At 42.6% G+C, this 17,342-nt stretch overlaps 1 protein-coding gene across 2 annotated transcripts; it reads right to left on the bottom strand.

The window, feature by feature from the left end:
- Window positions 1–584: 584 nt before the first annotated feature.
- On the bottom strand, window positions 585–17,003 carry LOC144716519 (calcium-dependent protein kinase 2-like). Of its 2 annotated transcripts, XM_078591650.1 has the most exons (9): window positions 16,874–17,003; window positions 16,090–16,788; window positions 13,762–13,905; window positions 13,532–13,684; window positions 13,322–13,437; window positions 2,596–2,763; window positions 2,225–2,352; window positions 979–1,078; window positions 585–853 (listed from the first exon to the last, which is right to left on the bottom strand). In XM_078591650.1, the coding sequence occupies exons 2-9, from the start codon at window positions 16,760–16,762 to the stop codon at window positions 782–784; spliced, it is 1,554 nt and encodes a 517-aa protein (XP_078447776.1). In that variant the 5' UTR covers window positions 16,763–16,788; window positions 16,874–17,003; the 3' UTR covers window positions 585–781. The 2 variants fall into 2 exon arrangements, 1 of the variants encoding a protein (XP_078447776.1); XR_013584909.1 differs by lacking the exons at window positions 585–853; window positions 979–1,078 and having other exon boundaries at window positions 2,503–2,763.
- Window positions 17,004–17,342: the final 339 nt, after the last annotated feature.

The following is a 17,342-nucleotide window of genomic DNA, read 5'->3' as shown; positions in this document are numbered from 1 at the left end:
AATGTGTATAATACAAAGGGTTGTGACAAAGAGAATAAGTCACAATAAATAGTTGAATTCTGATTAAAAATATTAGAAAACATATATTGCATTATTGAAATAAAGTGAATTGTAATTTGATTTATTTGATCACTCCGATCATGATTTGTTTCAACATACTAAAACAAATAAAACAAATAAAAACCTTTGATTACATTGCCACGGTTTACTGATGATGACATATATGGAGTTCATGATGAATATGTATCTAGGTAGAATGATGGGTCAACAGACTGAAGTGTGAATATGTGTTTAGGAAGATGGATAGATAGATACATGGAATGATGAATGAATGTATATAAGTAGATGGATAGGTGAATGATCCGCTTGGCTTGCCAAAGTGGATACCAGGAGAAGTGAACTCCATGGTTAAGCATGCTGCGATGCAAGCAATTTGGGATTGGTGAGCATGCAGAAAAGTTTGGAAAAAGGATATAGCACATGATAAATAAGTATCACCAAACATGTCAAAATTTCTGAGTAAATTAAATATCTTAAAGGAACCCAGAAATTTTTAATAAAAAAATCAAATATATTTGATTAGATTATTAAAAAAATCTCAGTATATAGATACTCAGATTGCATTGGAAAGATACATGGCACTTGTGTAAGATGATACACACACATAAAGATAGATACACGAATAGATGGAAAGTTACATCCTTACATTGAAATATTTCAGGAACAAGCCAACTTCTAAAATGGCACATAACACCTCCCTCAAATGGTACTTCTTAGTCCCTTAATCATGCACATGCGGTTGCATCCCGCTCCTCATCATGGCACAAAACTCTTCATAATTGATTCTTCCGTCCTGAAATCACTCAAGAAGACAATCCAATATCCATTACATTGATAAGAGAAGGAGAGAACTGAATAAAATATCAAATATAAATCAAAATGAGAGCCATTCCCGAGGAAAAATCGGAACTTTCTCACATTGTCTGCGTCAACTTCAGAAATTATCTCTCTAATGCTGTTAACGTCGCCCATTCCGTGCTCCTCCATGGCATGCTTCAGCTCATCCTTAGTGATATATCTGGTATGGGCAAAATAGTGAGACAGAAAGACATACGGAGAGAGAGAGAGAGAGAGAGAGAGAGAGAGAGAGAGAGCGAGAGAGAGCGAGAGCGAGAGAGAGAGAGAGAGAGAGAGAGAGAGAGAGAGAGAGAGAAAGAGAGAGAGAGAGAGAGAGAGAGAGAGAGAGAGAGAGAGAGAGAGAGAGAGATAGAGAGAGAGAATGATAGATGTGAGGAGAGCTGCAGAGAGAAAGAGAGAATGATGGATGTGAAGAGAGCTACAGCGAGAAAGAGAGAATGATGGATGTGAGGAAAGCTACAGAGAGAAAGAGAGAATGATGGATGTGAGGAGAGCTACAGAGAGAGAGAGAATGATGGATGTGAGGAGAGCTACAGAGAGAGAGAGAGAGAGAGAGAGAGAGAGAGAGAGAGAGAGAGAGAGAGAGAGAGAGAGGGAGAATGATGCTTTTGAGGAGAGCTACAGAGCGAGAGAAAATTATGGATGTGAGGAGAGCTACAGGGAGAGAGAGAGAGAGTGGTGTTTTTGAGGAGAGCTAGAGTGAGATTAAGAGAAAATGATGGATGTGAGGAGAGCTACAGAGAGAGAGAACGATGGATGTGAGGAGAGCTAGAGTGAGATTAGGGAAAGGATGGAGAGAGAAAGAGCTAGAAAGATAGGCAGAAAGGAGGGAAAAGGAAGGAAAGGGAAATGGATACAAATAGCTAGAGAGATAGAGGCAGAAGGAGGTAGAGATGGAAAGATAAGGGGTCAAGGAGAGATAGGCAGAGAGAGTGGTAGAGAAATGGAAATAGATATAGAGAGAGCTGCAGAGAGAGATAGGCAGAGAGTGGTCCAGAGAGAAATAGATGGCCAGATATGGAAAGAGAGAGACAGAGAGAAAGACAGAGAGAGAGTACGAGAAAGAGAGAGCTAAACAGATACAATAGTAAAGAGAGAGAAACATGGAAAGCCAGAGAAATGGAGAGCTTCAAAAAGAAAGGGGTACATAATGGTAGCGAGAGAGATGTAAACTGATTTGGAAGAGAGAGATAGAAATCGGTTGAGAATGAGATAGAAAGAACTAAGGAAAGAAATGATTGTAATACCCAGAGAATAAAAAGCAAAAGTGAAAGGGAGATAATTAATGGTGTCTAAGCAAGGTTACCCGCTATTATCCTTGTCAAAATATCTAAATGCCGTGTAAAGGTGCTCTTCTTTCTCAAGCCTGTGTCTGTGCATGGTGGCAGTGATGAACTCTATATAATCGATGGCTCCACTGCCGTCCACGTCAGCCTGGCACAAACGAAGGTCAGAAATGGCATTCCCAATTTTAGAGAGAAAAAAAGAGAAGAGAGAAAAAAAGTGACATAAAGAGACTGATATGTTTTCTTTCTCTAACTTGGAAAGAGAAAAGGAGCAAGAGAGAGAAAGCCTCTGACTTACAGCATCCTTAAGCTGCTTGACTTTGGCTTTGGAAAGCTTCGACCCAAGAACTTAGAGATAGAAAAAGTTAGAGACAGAAAATTGCTGACTTACTGCATCCATGAGCTGTTTAACTTCGGGCTCCGAAAGCCTAGACCCGAGACGGGCCAGACCAGTCTTAAGTTCTTCATAAGTGATAGTTCCGCTTTTGTCTGTATCCATGTTCTGGAACATCAGCTTCAGCCCCTTAATCTCCTCCTCCGATAGATTTTCGGCGATGACCTGGACAATTAGCACCTAATCCGTCAATTTTTTTGAATTGGAGAAGCGATTATCACCATCAGTTGACTCAGTCAATAGAATGGGAAAATCAAAAAGAGACTTTTCTTCCAATTCGGAAAAACAATATTCAAAGTCAGCTCAAACACAATAAAAAACATCTTTTGAGATGGGTCCGCTTCAAAATAAAAGTCAACCCAGCAACATAAAGTTGTAGTTACGTATGCCCCAAATAAAAACCATGATTCAGGATTGATTCAAGTTTGGATCTCAACCACAGAAGTCAGCCTTGGCTAAAGAGAGGCTTTTATCTTAAATGGCAAGTCTGAGATTTCATTCAGGAACTTGAAGAATTATATTTTCAGATAGGTCACTTTGAAGACCAAGGTTCATCCAGAGCTTAAAAAAGATATTTATCTAAAATGTGCAAAGCCCAATATTTTAATGATATTACGATCCTGATTCTAGAACCAATATCCAAGATTAAAATTGAAAATAGTTATCTTTCAAAAATGCCAACAAGAGCAGTACCTTCAGTTTGATGAGAGCTTACACGACCAGAGATGATACGATTACTATCATATATTAAGCCCACAAAGAGCATTCTTGTTTTTTATCTCTTTCTCATATGTCCCTTTAGAGATATTCCCCACCTTGTTGGAGGGCACATTTTTAGACTGACTGGAGACGTTATTTCATGTCACCAACGTCCACCTATGACATGCACCCACTCTGGTCTTGTTCCTTTGGGGGCATTCTTGTTTTTTATCTCTTTCTCATATGTCCCTTTAGAGATATTCCCCACCTTGTTGGAGGGCACATTTTTAGACTGTGACTGGAGACGTTATTTCATGTCACCAAAGTCCACCTATGACATGCACCCACTCTGGTCTTGTTCCTTTGGGGGCGTCCACTCTGCCAGCTTTCCCTCCCCAATCCCCGTTCACAATATGAACCACGTTGGTTTGTATCAAGAGACAATCTCAAATGATAATCAGAGGAAAAGATATGGTAGATAATGGGAAGAGAGATCGAATTGAATCGACTCTTTTATAGACAGAAGAGATCAAGCCGGATTGACTCCCTTTCATACCCAGAAGAGATTGAGTCAGATTGACAGTATCATAACCACAACAGGGAGGATCTGCGGGTTCCCGCCAGCAGCTGCCTCTCCCCATCTTGAAAAATGCCCAACTGCCTCCTCAGTCTTTCGGATTCCTTATTATAAAGAAAGGATTCCACCAGGCTTTATTTGAACAGCCCAATACAACGTTAAAACAGCTAACTCTGGGAGCAAGGCAAGAAATCCTAGAACAGAAGTAGAACAGCTCACTTTCATTCACAATTCTATCCACCTTTAATAAACACATAAACTATTACAACTTTACATTAAACCTCCAAATAAAGTAGGGAGTGACATTTTTAACTTAGTGCATGAAGCTCAAGTGCTACGTCACAGTGCCAGAGAGGATTAAGGACTGAATGACCAAATTATCCTGATACTATGTAACGATCCTGAACAGGATTTATTATGAATATGCCAATTGATAGATCTTGCAATAGTTCACACCGAAATCCACAACCGGAATGGAGCTTGTAAGAAGATAGACGGTAGTAGTTGAATCAATCTCCCTGATAGGAAGCCGGAGAAGGATCGAATCGATTCCAGCTACAAAAGGGAGATTTCGGAGGAAAACCTCTAAGAAAGGGAGATTGCGAAGCCATACAAATGGGAGAGCCCACAACCCTACAGATTGAGGAAAACCTCTAAAAAAGGAATACATATTCTTTACAGGAATTGGGGGAGCCGGACGAGTGGCAGAGATACTCTAAGAAGCCATGCGGGAGGAGCTAATCTGGCAACTCTCCAATAGAACTCTGCCAATCCAGCAGAGTTTGCAAATTTTTCATATCTACTCTCTATCAAATTCCCCCCCCCCCCCCTTCTCATTGTGCTTTTGTGGAATTCTTCTGTGCATCGATTCAAGATTTCGAAGATTCATCTTGCCAAGGATCGATCTCTCTATCATATTTCCGGAATTTTCTTGATCGGATCTTGAGGAGATCTGTACAACTCAACAATTAAACTTAGATGGCTCAAACCCAATAAAACGAAGACCAACTCGGAGCCCAAAATAAGTGAAATGGAGGTCAACCTGAGCTCAAAATGTGTAAGCACAGGACTTAAGGTCTCAAGTGCCAAAAACCCCTCTTCTTCAAATGAGTCGATGGGAAGGGTCGACACCGAGGGCAAAAGAGTCAACTTGCTTAAATGGGTCAACTAAAAAATAGAGGTCAAATGGTCAATCAGAGATGAAAACGTCAATTTGACTACCATAATGTGCAAGCACAAGCCTCAAGGTCTCAAGTGACAATGAAACCCTACTCTCCGAATGAGTGAATGGAAAAAGTTGACTACAAGATCAAACGAGTCAATTAGCCTAAATGAGCAAGTGATAAACATCTCCTTAGAACCTACCAGACGAAGGAGAAGAGTTTATAACTCCACACTTGCGGATTTATCCACACGTGGGACAATTTGAATTAAGGAGGGAATTGTGCATCGCAAGGTGCAGATTAAGACAACTATAAATAAGGAGGGGAACGATTATCCAAGGGGCAAAAATCAGTTGCTGAAGTCTTGAGCAGGAGATTCTCCTCGGAGCAGAGGGCATCTTCTGATCCAGCCGGTAACCTTCCACACTTCAACTGGAAGCGTAACTCTACCGTTCTCTGTTGTTCCTAGCTTTCTTTCTGTTACGCCCCTCCCTCTAGATAAGACAGTCGAGCGAATGAGAAATCAAGAATTCAAGAATGGTAATCCAAGAAGTCCCGTTCAGTAACAGAACGCAAGAAAAGAGCGAAATGTGGCAGTAATCCAGGAACAAGAGAAATGGTAGAAGAAAAGGGAAAGAACTAGGAAATCAGACGCGACGATTCCCTCCCTCAGGATTGGGCAGATCCCGCTCTCACTTCTAGACTGAAATTCTCCAACGCCTTTCTTTACCCTTGTGCGCTTGTTTATAGCCAGCTCCGTTGACGAACTAACTGTTGGTTGACCGACGGCGTTTGCTCCTCTGGTAGGTCCGAGGTAGGGTCATATCATTACTCTATCCCTCTAAGTCCAAATCTTCCCCAATTTGGAACTCAGGAAATTGGCGAGTGATGACTTCAGCATCTTCCCAGGTTCCCTCTAAGTTGGGCAAGTTCTTCCATTTGATGAGAAGTTGCTAGACATGGTCATTCTGTTCTTTTGTGCGAATTGTTCGTTCTGTCCGGTTTTCTGAACATAACAAAAACAAATTAGAACAGAACATCGCACAGACCCGTGTGTGGTTCTTTTGTTCGCTTTGTGCGAATTTTGTTCTAGTTTTGAGCGAATGTGCGAATTTTGTTCGTTTTTGGAAAAAAAAAGAACAGAACAAAGAACAAGGCCCTGTGCGGTTCTTTTGTGCGATTTTTTTGTTCATTTAAAACGAACAGAACAGAACGACTATGTCTAGTAGTTGCATCCCTTTCCTATTGAAGCGTCTCTTAAGCACAGCTTCAGGAGAGACCTGCAATTCCCAATCATCCGAAATATTAGTAGGGACAGGTAAAATATTAATATCATTACCCACAACTTTGCGTGGATTTGACATATGAAAGACTGGGTGAGTATTTCTGTTTCAGGGAGGTCCAATTTATATGCTATAGGCCCAATTTTTTTGATAATGGTGTGTGTAGGGACAAAAGTATTTGGGAGCTAATTTTTCTGGCCATCGTCTGGCCAAAGATTTCATCCGATATGGCCTTGTTTTCACAAACACCTTATCCCCTTCCTGGAATTCAATGTCATGACGATGTTGATCAGCTTTCTTTTTCATAATGGATTGAGCCTTGGTGAGGTGGTGTTGCAACTTGGACAAAATAAGATCCCATTCCGTAAGTAAGGAATCCAACGAGTCTAAGGTGCGCGGAGGAGAACCATAATGGATGATAGGGGGAGGATCTCGACCATAGACAGCTTTGAATGGTGTCGTCTTAGTGGATGAATAAAAAGAAGTGTTATAACTATACTCTGCCCACGATAACCACTGTGCCCATTTTTTTGGATTTTCAGAGGCAAAACAACGTAAATAGCATTCCAAACTTCTATTCATGACTTCTGTCTGACCGTTCGTTTCAGGGTGGTACAATGAGCTGAATTTTAATGATGTATCCTGTAATTTGTGCAACTCCCTCCAAAAGTGACTGGTGAAAGTACTGCCTCTGTCTGAGACAATTGAACGAGAGATGCCGTGTAATCTGACAATTTCTTTTGTAAAAATGTTAGCAATTTAGGGGCTGTGAATGGGTGTTTAACCCTGATAGAGTGGCAGTATTTACTTAACACTGCCAAGATAGAATTATAACGTCCAGATTTTGGTAATCCTTCTATAAAATCCATGGATATATCTTCCCATAGTTGATTTGGTATAGGGAGTGGCTGTAATAACCCTGCCGGAGAAAGTGTGGATGCCTTGTGGCATTGACAATTTTGACAAGTAGCAACATACTCTCTGATCTTCTTCTTCATACCTTGCCAATATAATTGCTGTGCAGTTATTTTGTGAGTTTTAAGACCAACGGAATAAGGGATGAAGTGGCCGGGAGCACCAGTTTACCCTTGTAAAGTAACATGTTGTTTTGTATGGTGTAGTGGGCGTGGTAGAAGACTGAGAGAGAAGTTCCGTTTCGATAACGGAAAGCTTTGGATCTTGGTCGATTTCCTTGTCCAATGTTATTTTATCTAACCAATGTGTTACTGTAACGCTGTGACAATGTGGTTGTTCATCTGTCATAGATCGTGATAATGAGTCTGCCACCGTGTTATGCCTGCCGGCCTTGAATCTGATTTCGAAATTGAAACCCAATAATTTGGATACCTGTTTGTGATAATGTTGTGGCACCTCTTTCTGTTCAGTTAGAAACTTTAAACTGAATTGATCTGTATGTATGAGGAATTTCTGAAATTAAAGATAATGCTTCCACTTGTGGACAGATAATACCACTGCCATTAACTCCCATTCATATGTTGATTTGAGTTTAGAATTGCTGTTGAGTGCTTTACCGTAATATGAAATTTGGTGAGAATCCTAGATAAGCACAGCTCCTAACCCAAACCTGGATGCATCGGTTTCGGCGACAAACGGTTTCTCAAAATCAGGCAATTTCAGTATTGGAGTGGTGGAAAGCGCGTCCTTCATGTCACTGAATGCTTTGTCAGCGGCTTCTGTCCAAGTAAAAGAACTTTTCTTAAGTAGAGAAGTTAATGGCTGAGACTTGGAAGCATACTGCGCAATAAAATGCCTGTAGTAATTTGTCAGTCCTAGAAAGGATCTGAGTTGCTTCAAAGCTTTAGGAGTAGGCCATGAAGTAATTGTGTTGATTTTGCTTGGGTCGGTATCTAAGCCTTGAGCAGATGTTCGATGGGCAAGAAACTCTATGCAATTCTGAGCAAACAAGCATTTCTTTGGATTGACTCTTAAGCTGTTGAGTTGTAAGATTTGGAGGACTTGATGAAGGTGTATATCATGATCAGTAATATCTCTGCTATAACTCAGAATATCATCAAAAAATACCGACACAAATTCGCGTAGATGTTGTCCAAAAATGGAATTCATAAGGGCTTTGAAAGTAGCAGGAGCATTACTTAGGCCAAACGGCATCACTAGAAATTCGAAGTGTCCCTGGTGTGTCTTGAAGGCTGTCTTATGAATGTCTTCTTCATGCATATTTATCTGATAATATCCTAACTTGAGGTCTAACTTTGTAAACACTGTAGCTCCTTGTAATTCTTCAAATAATTCATCAACAATGGGTATGGGATATCTGTTTGGGATAGTGACCTTGTTAAGGGCTCTGTAATGAATGCAGATTCGCCACCCACCATCCTTTTTCCTGACTAAGAGAGTGGGACTAGAATATGGACTTGTAGAGGGTTGGATAATGTAGGTAGAGACCATATCCTGAGTAAGTCTTTCTAGCTCATTTTTTAGAAGAGACGAATAACAATATGGGCTCAAATTAATAGGTGATATTCCAGGCTTTAGGCGTACTCTGCGATCTATATCTCTCTTCGGTGGTAATTGTAAAACAGATTCAAACACAGAGGAATAATGAATACTGAAAGTATCAATATATGAAGATTTTAGAATAGTGAATACCGTGGGCTGCCTCGGATCACATGCCGCATAGAATGCTCGGCATTGCCTCTTGCTGTTGATGATATCCTGTGCACTTGGAAGAAGTGTGGAGGCCGATAAGAAATATGGATCCGTTCTCAGTTGGTGAACAACTCCTAGCCATAGAATTTTCAGAGTTCTCAAGTTGTAGTTACTTAAAAACCATTCAAGTATTCATAGCCACTGCGCTCCCAATACTACATCGATGGCTCCCATTGGTAAAGGATAAAGATCTTGAATAAAGTCTATACCCTGCATATAAATTGGCACATCCAGACACATCCCTACTGATGACTTGATGGGGGACCATCCAGCTTTGAAGACCCCGGTGAACGACTTCGTCGTGCGAGGGCTCATGCGCAAGACCAAGCCTTCGGAGTATCTGGCCTAGTCAACGGGCTACAAAGGTTTGACATTATCTATCCTTATTTTCCTTCTTCAGTAGGCCTTATATGTTGGCCGCGTATGTGTCTGTTTTCTGTTTGTTCGCACTTGTTTAGACCGCTGTATAAACCTACACGTTTGTGCGTGTGTGAGCCCATGTGTGGGTGTGTTAGTGGGTTTCTCTCTCCTAATAGGGTGCCCTAATTACTATTAATTGGGCCTTCTCCCCTTTATTTCTAAGGGGGGGAGGCCCATATTTGCCCCTATAAAAGGTGGGGCCCGCCCATAGGAAGAGGAGAGAAAAAAAATATGAAAATGTGATTTTTTAAGGATTTATCCTGATTTTTTTATTGTTCTATTGAGTTTTTCCATATTTACGAAAATGCCACTGTGAAGTTAGGAGAGAGAAAAAACCCCTTGAGTTTGCCGGAGACCGCCGCCGCCGCACTCATTGACGCCGCCACCATGCACGTCACCTCCGTTGCTGCTCCCGTCACTGTAGTTGTTCGTCAGTGCCCCCATCGTTGCTTGTCATCACCCAATTGCTGGCCAGGTCGCAGCCGGCCTCGTTATCGCTGATACAAACATCAGGCCAGACGTCACGAATTGGGTACGCCCACACTTCTTCCCTTTTACGCGTTCAATTATTTCTTTCAGTGCCTCCCGAGCGTGTCTCCACCGCCGGGGTTAGGTTAGTGATACATAGGAAAACGTCAACGGGAATAGGTTTCTATTGGTACGACCTTGGTTGGTGCTTCGAACGGTGCTCGCACGAGTGGCAATAGTAGTACTCGCACCATCCGCCCTTGACCTGTCGTCCGGGTCATTGGGAGCCAAGTGGCATTCCCAGGTCACACTTACCAGAGCCTAGTGGTCGTTGGTGTTCGTCGACGTCGGACTTATACTTCTCATTGATTTCATTGTTGCATCATCACTTGCATTACATCCACATTAGTCATTTCCACTACATGACATAATTGCCCTTGCCCTCCCTGTGTGTAACACGAGCCATTCGATCCCAGCAGCCGTCGTGTTACATCATGACTGCATGGTCCCATTAGCCAGTAATACATCGAATCAAGCTCCTGCCACAATTTGGAGTGACGCTGCTGATATAATTTCTGGTATAATGAAGCTGTGTGAGGCTCCACCGTCGACTAGTATCCTCACTGGGTATCAAGAAACATGTCCCCACAATTTGATTGTGTGGTTGGGAGACAGCCCTTGGAAGATAAACGCGGATAGTAGGGCAGAGAAGGCTGATTTACCAGTGATTGGAGAGTCATCAGTCTGCATAGGGACAGCTTCGTCTTCAGATTCCTCGGCTGGTTCAGTTCTATCCACAACCAATATTAGATTTAAATCCTTCTTGCATCGGTGACCTCATACGAGTCTCCCGCGTACATAATTGGAAAAGAGAAGAAAGAAAAGGAGAGTCAGAGTAGCCACGTCGGTTGACTCCCAAGAAGACCCATAGGCGGGTGACTCGTCTATAAATAACGAGGAAGAAAGTCAAATCAGGAAATCAGTTGACTCTCCTATAACACTTGAGCGGGAGATCCTCCTCCTCGGCGGGCGACGAGAGCAATCTGCCTCATCGTGTCCTGGTTCCCTTTCCCTTCCCGTTTCCCAAACTCTTGCATAATTCTTCATGGAATTGAAGATACATTGTATAGATCCTTCTTATTGCTCTTGTATCTGGATTTCACGGAGTTCTTGGATGCTCTACGGTTCGTGAATCGCATCGCACTCGAAATGATCCATCTCGGATCTGGAATCTTGGCCGAGGTCATATCATGACCTAGCAAGAATTTCTCATTGCAGCGGAAACAACGCCCTCTTTCCTTCCTCTGCTGGAATTCAGCCTCTGTAAGTCGTAAGTTCCTTTTTCTCTGGGGCCGGCCCTGATTGGGAGGATTTGCCATAGGTGGTGGGTTTTGAGTTGGAGTAGTGGTGTGACTGTGTCTGGGAGGTATATAGGTCCTGTGATGAGTAGGTTGATAATTTGGTTGAACTTGCCTGTTGGTAGAACCTGAGTAAGGGGAAGGTTGGTGATAAACAGGAGAGTTTTGCCACGCAGTATATAACACTCCCAAGTCAATTTCAACATGGACTGATAGATCCATCATTTCTTGTAGTCCAAAGGGTCTGAGTTTTCGTACCTCAGTATGGATTTCAGGCCTCAATCGATGCAGATAGGCGTGCTTTCTTGGGAAGCTGAGCCAAGATCTGTTCAAAGTCATCCCTGTATTCAAGCACTGAACTAGTTTGTCGTACATCAAATAATTCCTGATAAAGCTTGTCAAAAGAAATGCCATAACGATTTGCAAATAGTAGCTTGAAATTTTCCCAGTCACGGAACCCTACTTCTTTCTCCGTGTAGATGAACCAATTTTGAGCTGAATTATCTAAATGCAGTGAGACTAAATGCAATTTGTCCTTGTCATCCATTGGATGAAGGTAGAAAAAGCGGTCAGCACACGCAAGCCATCCATTGGAATTGTCCCCATGGAAGAGAGGTAGATATCCACGTTTTAACTGAAAATTCAGATCTGACTTTTGATTTATAATTGGTGGCGCCAGTTGAACTTGGTGATGGCGATTTCCCCCTTCGCTGGTAGATACTGATTGCTCAAACTCCTCCAGACGCAGGTTGATTGAAGCAATTTGCTCCATCATGTGTTCTAAGACATTAGCAGTGCATCATTGGAAATCCAGTGTACCTTGATCAACTCTTGGATCATGATCCATCAAGTTGAAATTTCAAGATCGCGGTTCTGATACCAGTATTACGCCCCCTCCCTCTAGATCAGAAAGTCGAGCGAATGAGAGATCAAGAATTCAAGAATAGTAATCCAAGAAGTCCCATTCAGTAACAGAATTCAAGAAAAGAGCAAAATGTGGCAGTAATCCAAGAACAAGAGAAATGGTAGAAGAAAAGGGAAAGAACTAGGGAATCAATTTTCAAAAAAAAAATGAACGCAACGATTCCTTCCCTCTGGATCGGGCAGATCCCGCTCTCCAAGCCTCACACTTCTAGAATGAAATTCTCCTATGCCTTTGTTACTATCCCCATGGAGATATAACAAAATCAAGAAATGGGACGAGTGGTAGAGAGGAGAATAGGAAAGATGGAAGAGGTAAGAGAGAAGAAGAGCGAACGATAGGTGAACAAACTCTCAAGAACCTCCGAATCAGGACTTCTTGCCCTCACTTAAGCCTGATACAGCTACTCGTGCCAAGAAACCACAAGTTGATCTTTCATCCAAAAGTCCTTCTAATGACCTTACAAGGGGGTATTTATAACCCTACGATTTCAAGAATCGGTTACTTCTAATGACCTTTCTTTACCTTTGTGGGCTTATTTATAGCCAGCTCCGTTGACCAACTAACTGTTGGTTGACCGACAGCGTTTGCTCCTCTGGTAGGTCCGAGGTAGGGTCGTATCACTTTCCTATCTCAAGACATTGGGATCATATATTGTTTGTCCCACTGGGTCTACAAGATCGTTACCTCTACTTGCGGAGTTTTTGTGAGAATTACATTTCTTTATTGTTAGATCGACTAGTGTTGTAACAGAAAGCACAAGATTCAGTGTCAACTCTAGCATCAAACTAACCCACTCTTGAGTGCAAAAAAGGAAGCATTAGATTAAGGGCTAACTCAAGCATGAAACCTAAGTTCTTCTCAATGACACAAGTCAACACCAGTTCAAAAGGAGTAACATTTAACAAAATACGCAAGCGCAAGATTTAACATAAACACAAGCACTGATCTGTTATCAAAATCGGCCTTATCTGGAACCCAAAAAACAAGCCCTTTTTTCAACTTCTTACACACATCTCTAATTCTTGAAGAAAATTTGTTACCCTAAAGTCAAACTATTCATATCATTTTCTAAAGAAAAATCAAATAACCCCAGTTCTCCATGACCTCAGAACCCTTTTCATACATTTAAGGAGGGAGCTCACCTTGAGAGCCAGCTTCTTGAGCTTGTTCATGGCCCTGAACTGCTTCATCCTCGTCAACACAGCAACACCAATCGGCTTATCTGGTGCCTCTCCATCCTCCCTGATCCATGGATGCTCTAACCCGACAAAAAAAAAACATTATAAATGAATCAATAATTCTTTCTCAAATCCCTCGAAAAAAGCCAAAAACGTAAGTAAAAGAGCCACAACCAAGAACTTGGGCCGCCGTGAGCCTCTTCACAGGATCTCTCTCCAGCATCTTCCTGATCAGATCTTTGGCGCCAGTCGAGATCGACGGCCAGGGATCAGAATCAAAGTTGATGTCATCTCTCATGATTGAGTCAAAAATCTTCTTCTCCGTCTCTGTTGAAGCAGCCATGAAGGGTCAAGAGTAGCCAATGGATGCACGACATGTTTGTGAGATAACGGTAGGAATTTACCTCCCCAGAAGGGGGGCACGCCGGACAGAAGTATGTAGAGGATGATGCCAGCACTCCAGATGTCGACTTCCTTGCCATAAGAGCGCATGAGAACCTCAGGTGCCACATAGTAGGCACTGCCCACTATATCCCTGTAAACCATTCCTGAAATGGATCAATGAAAGTCAATTCCCGAAGAGAGAGAGATGGATGGATGGATGGATCAAGAAAGGGGAGAGGGAGGAGAGAGAGATAGAGAGAGGAAGCAGGGAGAGATAGAGGAAACAGTAAAAATGGGGTGAAATGATGGAGGGGGGAGAAACAGAAAGAGGGAGAGAGAAACAGAGAAAAATAGGTTGAGGGGGACAAAGAGAGAAATAAGCAGAACAGATATATAGTGAGAGCGGAATATAAAATGGAGGTGAGAGAGAGAGTGGGAGAGGAAAAAAGAGTAAATACAGTGAAAAATATTGAGCGAAATAGAGAGGTAAAGAGAAACAGAGAATTATATGGTGAGGGAGACAAAGAGAGAAATAACCAGAAAAGATATAGAGTGAGAGAGGAACAGAAAATTGGGTGAGAGAGAGAGTGGAAGAGAGAAAATGAGTATAATCAGCTGATAGGGAAACAGAGATTGAGAGGGGGAAGTGAGTAGGAGATGAGGGAAATGAGAAACAGAGAAATACAGAGGGAGAGATGGATGTGTGGATGAAGCAATTTAGGGAGAGAGCTACATAGAGTTAAAGAGAGAGAGGAAGGTGGGTGGATGAGAAACATGGAGAGGAGGAGATTATGGTAGAGAGAGAATGGGAGAAAAAGAAAGGTGGATAAAACAATTAGGAGAGAGATAAAGTACAGAAAGAGAAAAAGAGAGAGAGAGAGAGGAAAGAGGAAAAAAGGCTGGATGAGAGAGGTGGAGATGCGGAAAGAGGTAGAACGGAAAAAACGAGGATGCAGGATGAAAAAATTGGAAGAGAGAGAGAAAAGAGGATGGATGAGTGAGATGGAGAGGAGGTAAGATATAGAATGGAGAAAAAAGGATGGTGGATGAAAGAATCAGAAAGACAGAGAGAAAGAATGAGATAGAGAAACGCAGAAAGACAGACCACGAGGTAGATAGACAAGTAGATACATATATAGATAGATAGAGAAAGGAAGAGAGAGACTGAAGTGTAACAAGAGAGAGAATGAGAGACAGAGATGGATGTAAAGAGAGAGCTAGAGAGGGAGAAGGGGGTTGAGAGAGATAAACAGATGGATGTAAAGAGAGAGCTAGAGAGGGCGAAGGAGATTGAGGGAGATAAACAGATGGATGTAAAGAGAGCGCTAGAGAGGGAGAAAGGGGTTGAGAGAGATAAACTAATGGATGTAAAGAGAGAGAGAGAGTAGTAGAGAGAGATAAACAGATGGATGAAAAGAGAGAGAGAGAGGGGTAGAGAGAGATAAACAGATGGATGAAAAGAGAGAGAGATAAACAGAAGGATGTACAGAGAGAGCAAGGGGGAGAAATAAAGAGATGGATATTCAGAGAGAGTTAGAGAGAGAGGAAAGGACGGATCTTCTTCGATGCAAATGTATATTGTGGTTGATAGAGATAGACAAAAAGAAAGATAGGTGGAGAGAGAGAGAAAAAGGCTGGTGCTTCGATACAAACGGACATTGCGGTAGATAAAGAGAGAAAGAAAGAGATAGATAGAGGGAGAGAGTTAGAGAGAGAAAAAAATGGCCTTTCTTCGATGTAAACGGATACTGTAGTAGATAGAGAAAGAGAGAAAACTATGGTCTTTCTTCAATGTAAACGGATATTGTGGGAGATAGAGAGAGAGAAAACTATGGTCTTTCTTCGATGTAAACGAACATTGTGGTAGATAGAGAGAGAAAATTATGGTCTTTCTTCGATGTAAACGGACATTGCGGTAGACAGAGAGAGCTCCTGAGAGGTGGGTAGATAGAGAAAAAGACGGTCTTTCATCCATGTAAACAGACATTGCGGTAAATAGAGAGAGACAGAGCTAGAGAGAGAGTGGGTTAGAGAGAGACCCAGAGAGAGAGAGTGGGTTAGAGAGAGAGCTAGAGAGAGTGGGTTAGAGGGAGAGCCAGAGAGAGAGAGAGGGTTAGAGAGAGAGCTAGAGAGAGAGATAGAGAGAGAGTAGGCTAGAAAAGAGCCAGAGAGAGAGTGGGTTAGAGAGAGACCCAGAGAGAGAGAGTGGGTTAGAGAGGGCTAAAGAGAGTGGGTTAGAGAGAGAGCTACAGAGAGTGGGTTAGAGAGAGCTAGAGCAAGAGAGAGAGATGGTAATAAAGAGAGAGAGAGAGAGAGAGAGAGAGAGAGAGAGAGAGAGAGAGAGAGACCTTCCTCGATGAATACGGACAATCCAAAATCCGTGGCCTTGAGCACGGCGTTCTCCTCCCGGGTGGACAGCAAGAAATTCTCCGGCTTCAAATCTCGATGCATCACCCCCATGAAATGGCAAATGTTCACCACCTTCACGATCGCCCTGCAAATCCCCGCCGCGGCCCTCTCCGAATAACTCCCCTTGGCGATTATCCTGTCGAACAACTCCCCCCCCGCGCACAATTCCATCACCACATGAACACAGCTCCGATCCTCGTACGCCCCCCTGAATTCCACGATGTTCTCCTGCCCGCTCAAGTGCTGCATGATCTGAATCTCCCTCTTCACGTCCTCTCGATCGCTCCTGCTGCTCAATTTCCTCTTCGAGATCGACTTGCAGGCCAGTTTTTCGCCGCTGGAATTGCAGGTGCAGAGAAAAGTCACCCCGAATTGGCCCCTCCCCAGCACTCTTCCCATGGTGAATTTGCTCTTCACGTCCTCGAACGGCTTCCCCAGGATCGTTTCCGAGGTGGGTTCCGAGGGGGGTTTCCTTTGATCCTTGATTTCGTGCTGTTCTTGCGGTTTCTGGGTCGGTTCTTGGGGTTTTTGAGCCGGGGGCGGCGGATTTGGTGGCGGGGGGGGCAACCCGTCGAATTCTCGGTCTTGGATCTTGCTCATGCAGTGACCCATCTCTGCTCCGATCTGGGTTTTTCCTCCTGCCATCGATCGTCGTCGAGATTCAACGAGATTCAAGGATTCGAAGAAAGAAATTGGCGGAAAAACCCATGAAAAATTCCTTACTCTGGCTTGATTCTTCGGTTCCTCAGCTGGGCAGCGACCCCATTCTTCGTTCCAATCTTTAGCTTCTTGACCCTTTCTTCGGAGTGCGGCCATGGCTATGGATTTGGTGTATATTATGGGTTGAGAGTGGGAGAAAAAGCAGTTCTTGGACCCACCCATGATAGATTTATTCATTTATTTATTGATTCAGTCCGATGTATGTTAGTTGCATTCTACTGAGATCTAGCTTGAAGACTAAATGAAATGAGCAAAATATTTATGGTGTCCCAGATGGAGATTGTTGATGAGGTAGCTAATAATGATTCTTATTTGAGCATTAGATGAGGCAGCTACCCATGATATGTTTATTCATTCAGTCAAATGTATGTTAGTTGCATTCTACTGAGATCTAGTTTCAAGATGAAATGAAATGAGCTGAATATTTATGGTGACCCAGATGGATACTGTTGATGAGGTAGCTAATCCTGAT

This window comes from Wolffia australiana, chromosome 2 (genome assembly GCF_029677425.1).
Source record: "Wolffia australiana isolate 7733 chromosome 2, ASM2967742v1".
In the NCBI taxonomy this organism is placed as follows: domain Eukaryota; kingdom Viridiplantae; phylum Streptophyta; class Magnoliopsida; order Alismatales; family Araceae; genus Wolffia; species Wolffia australiana.
This window is presented reverse-complemented; position numbering and strand designations above follow the sequence as displayed.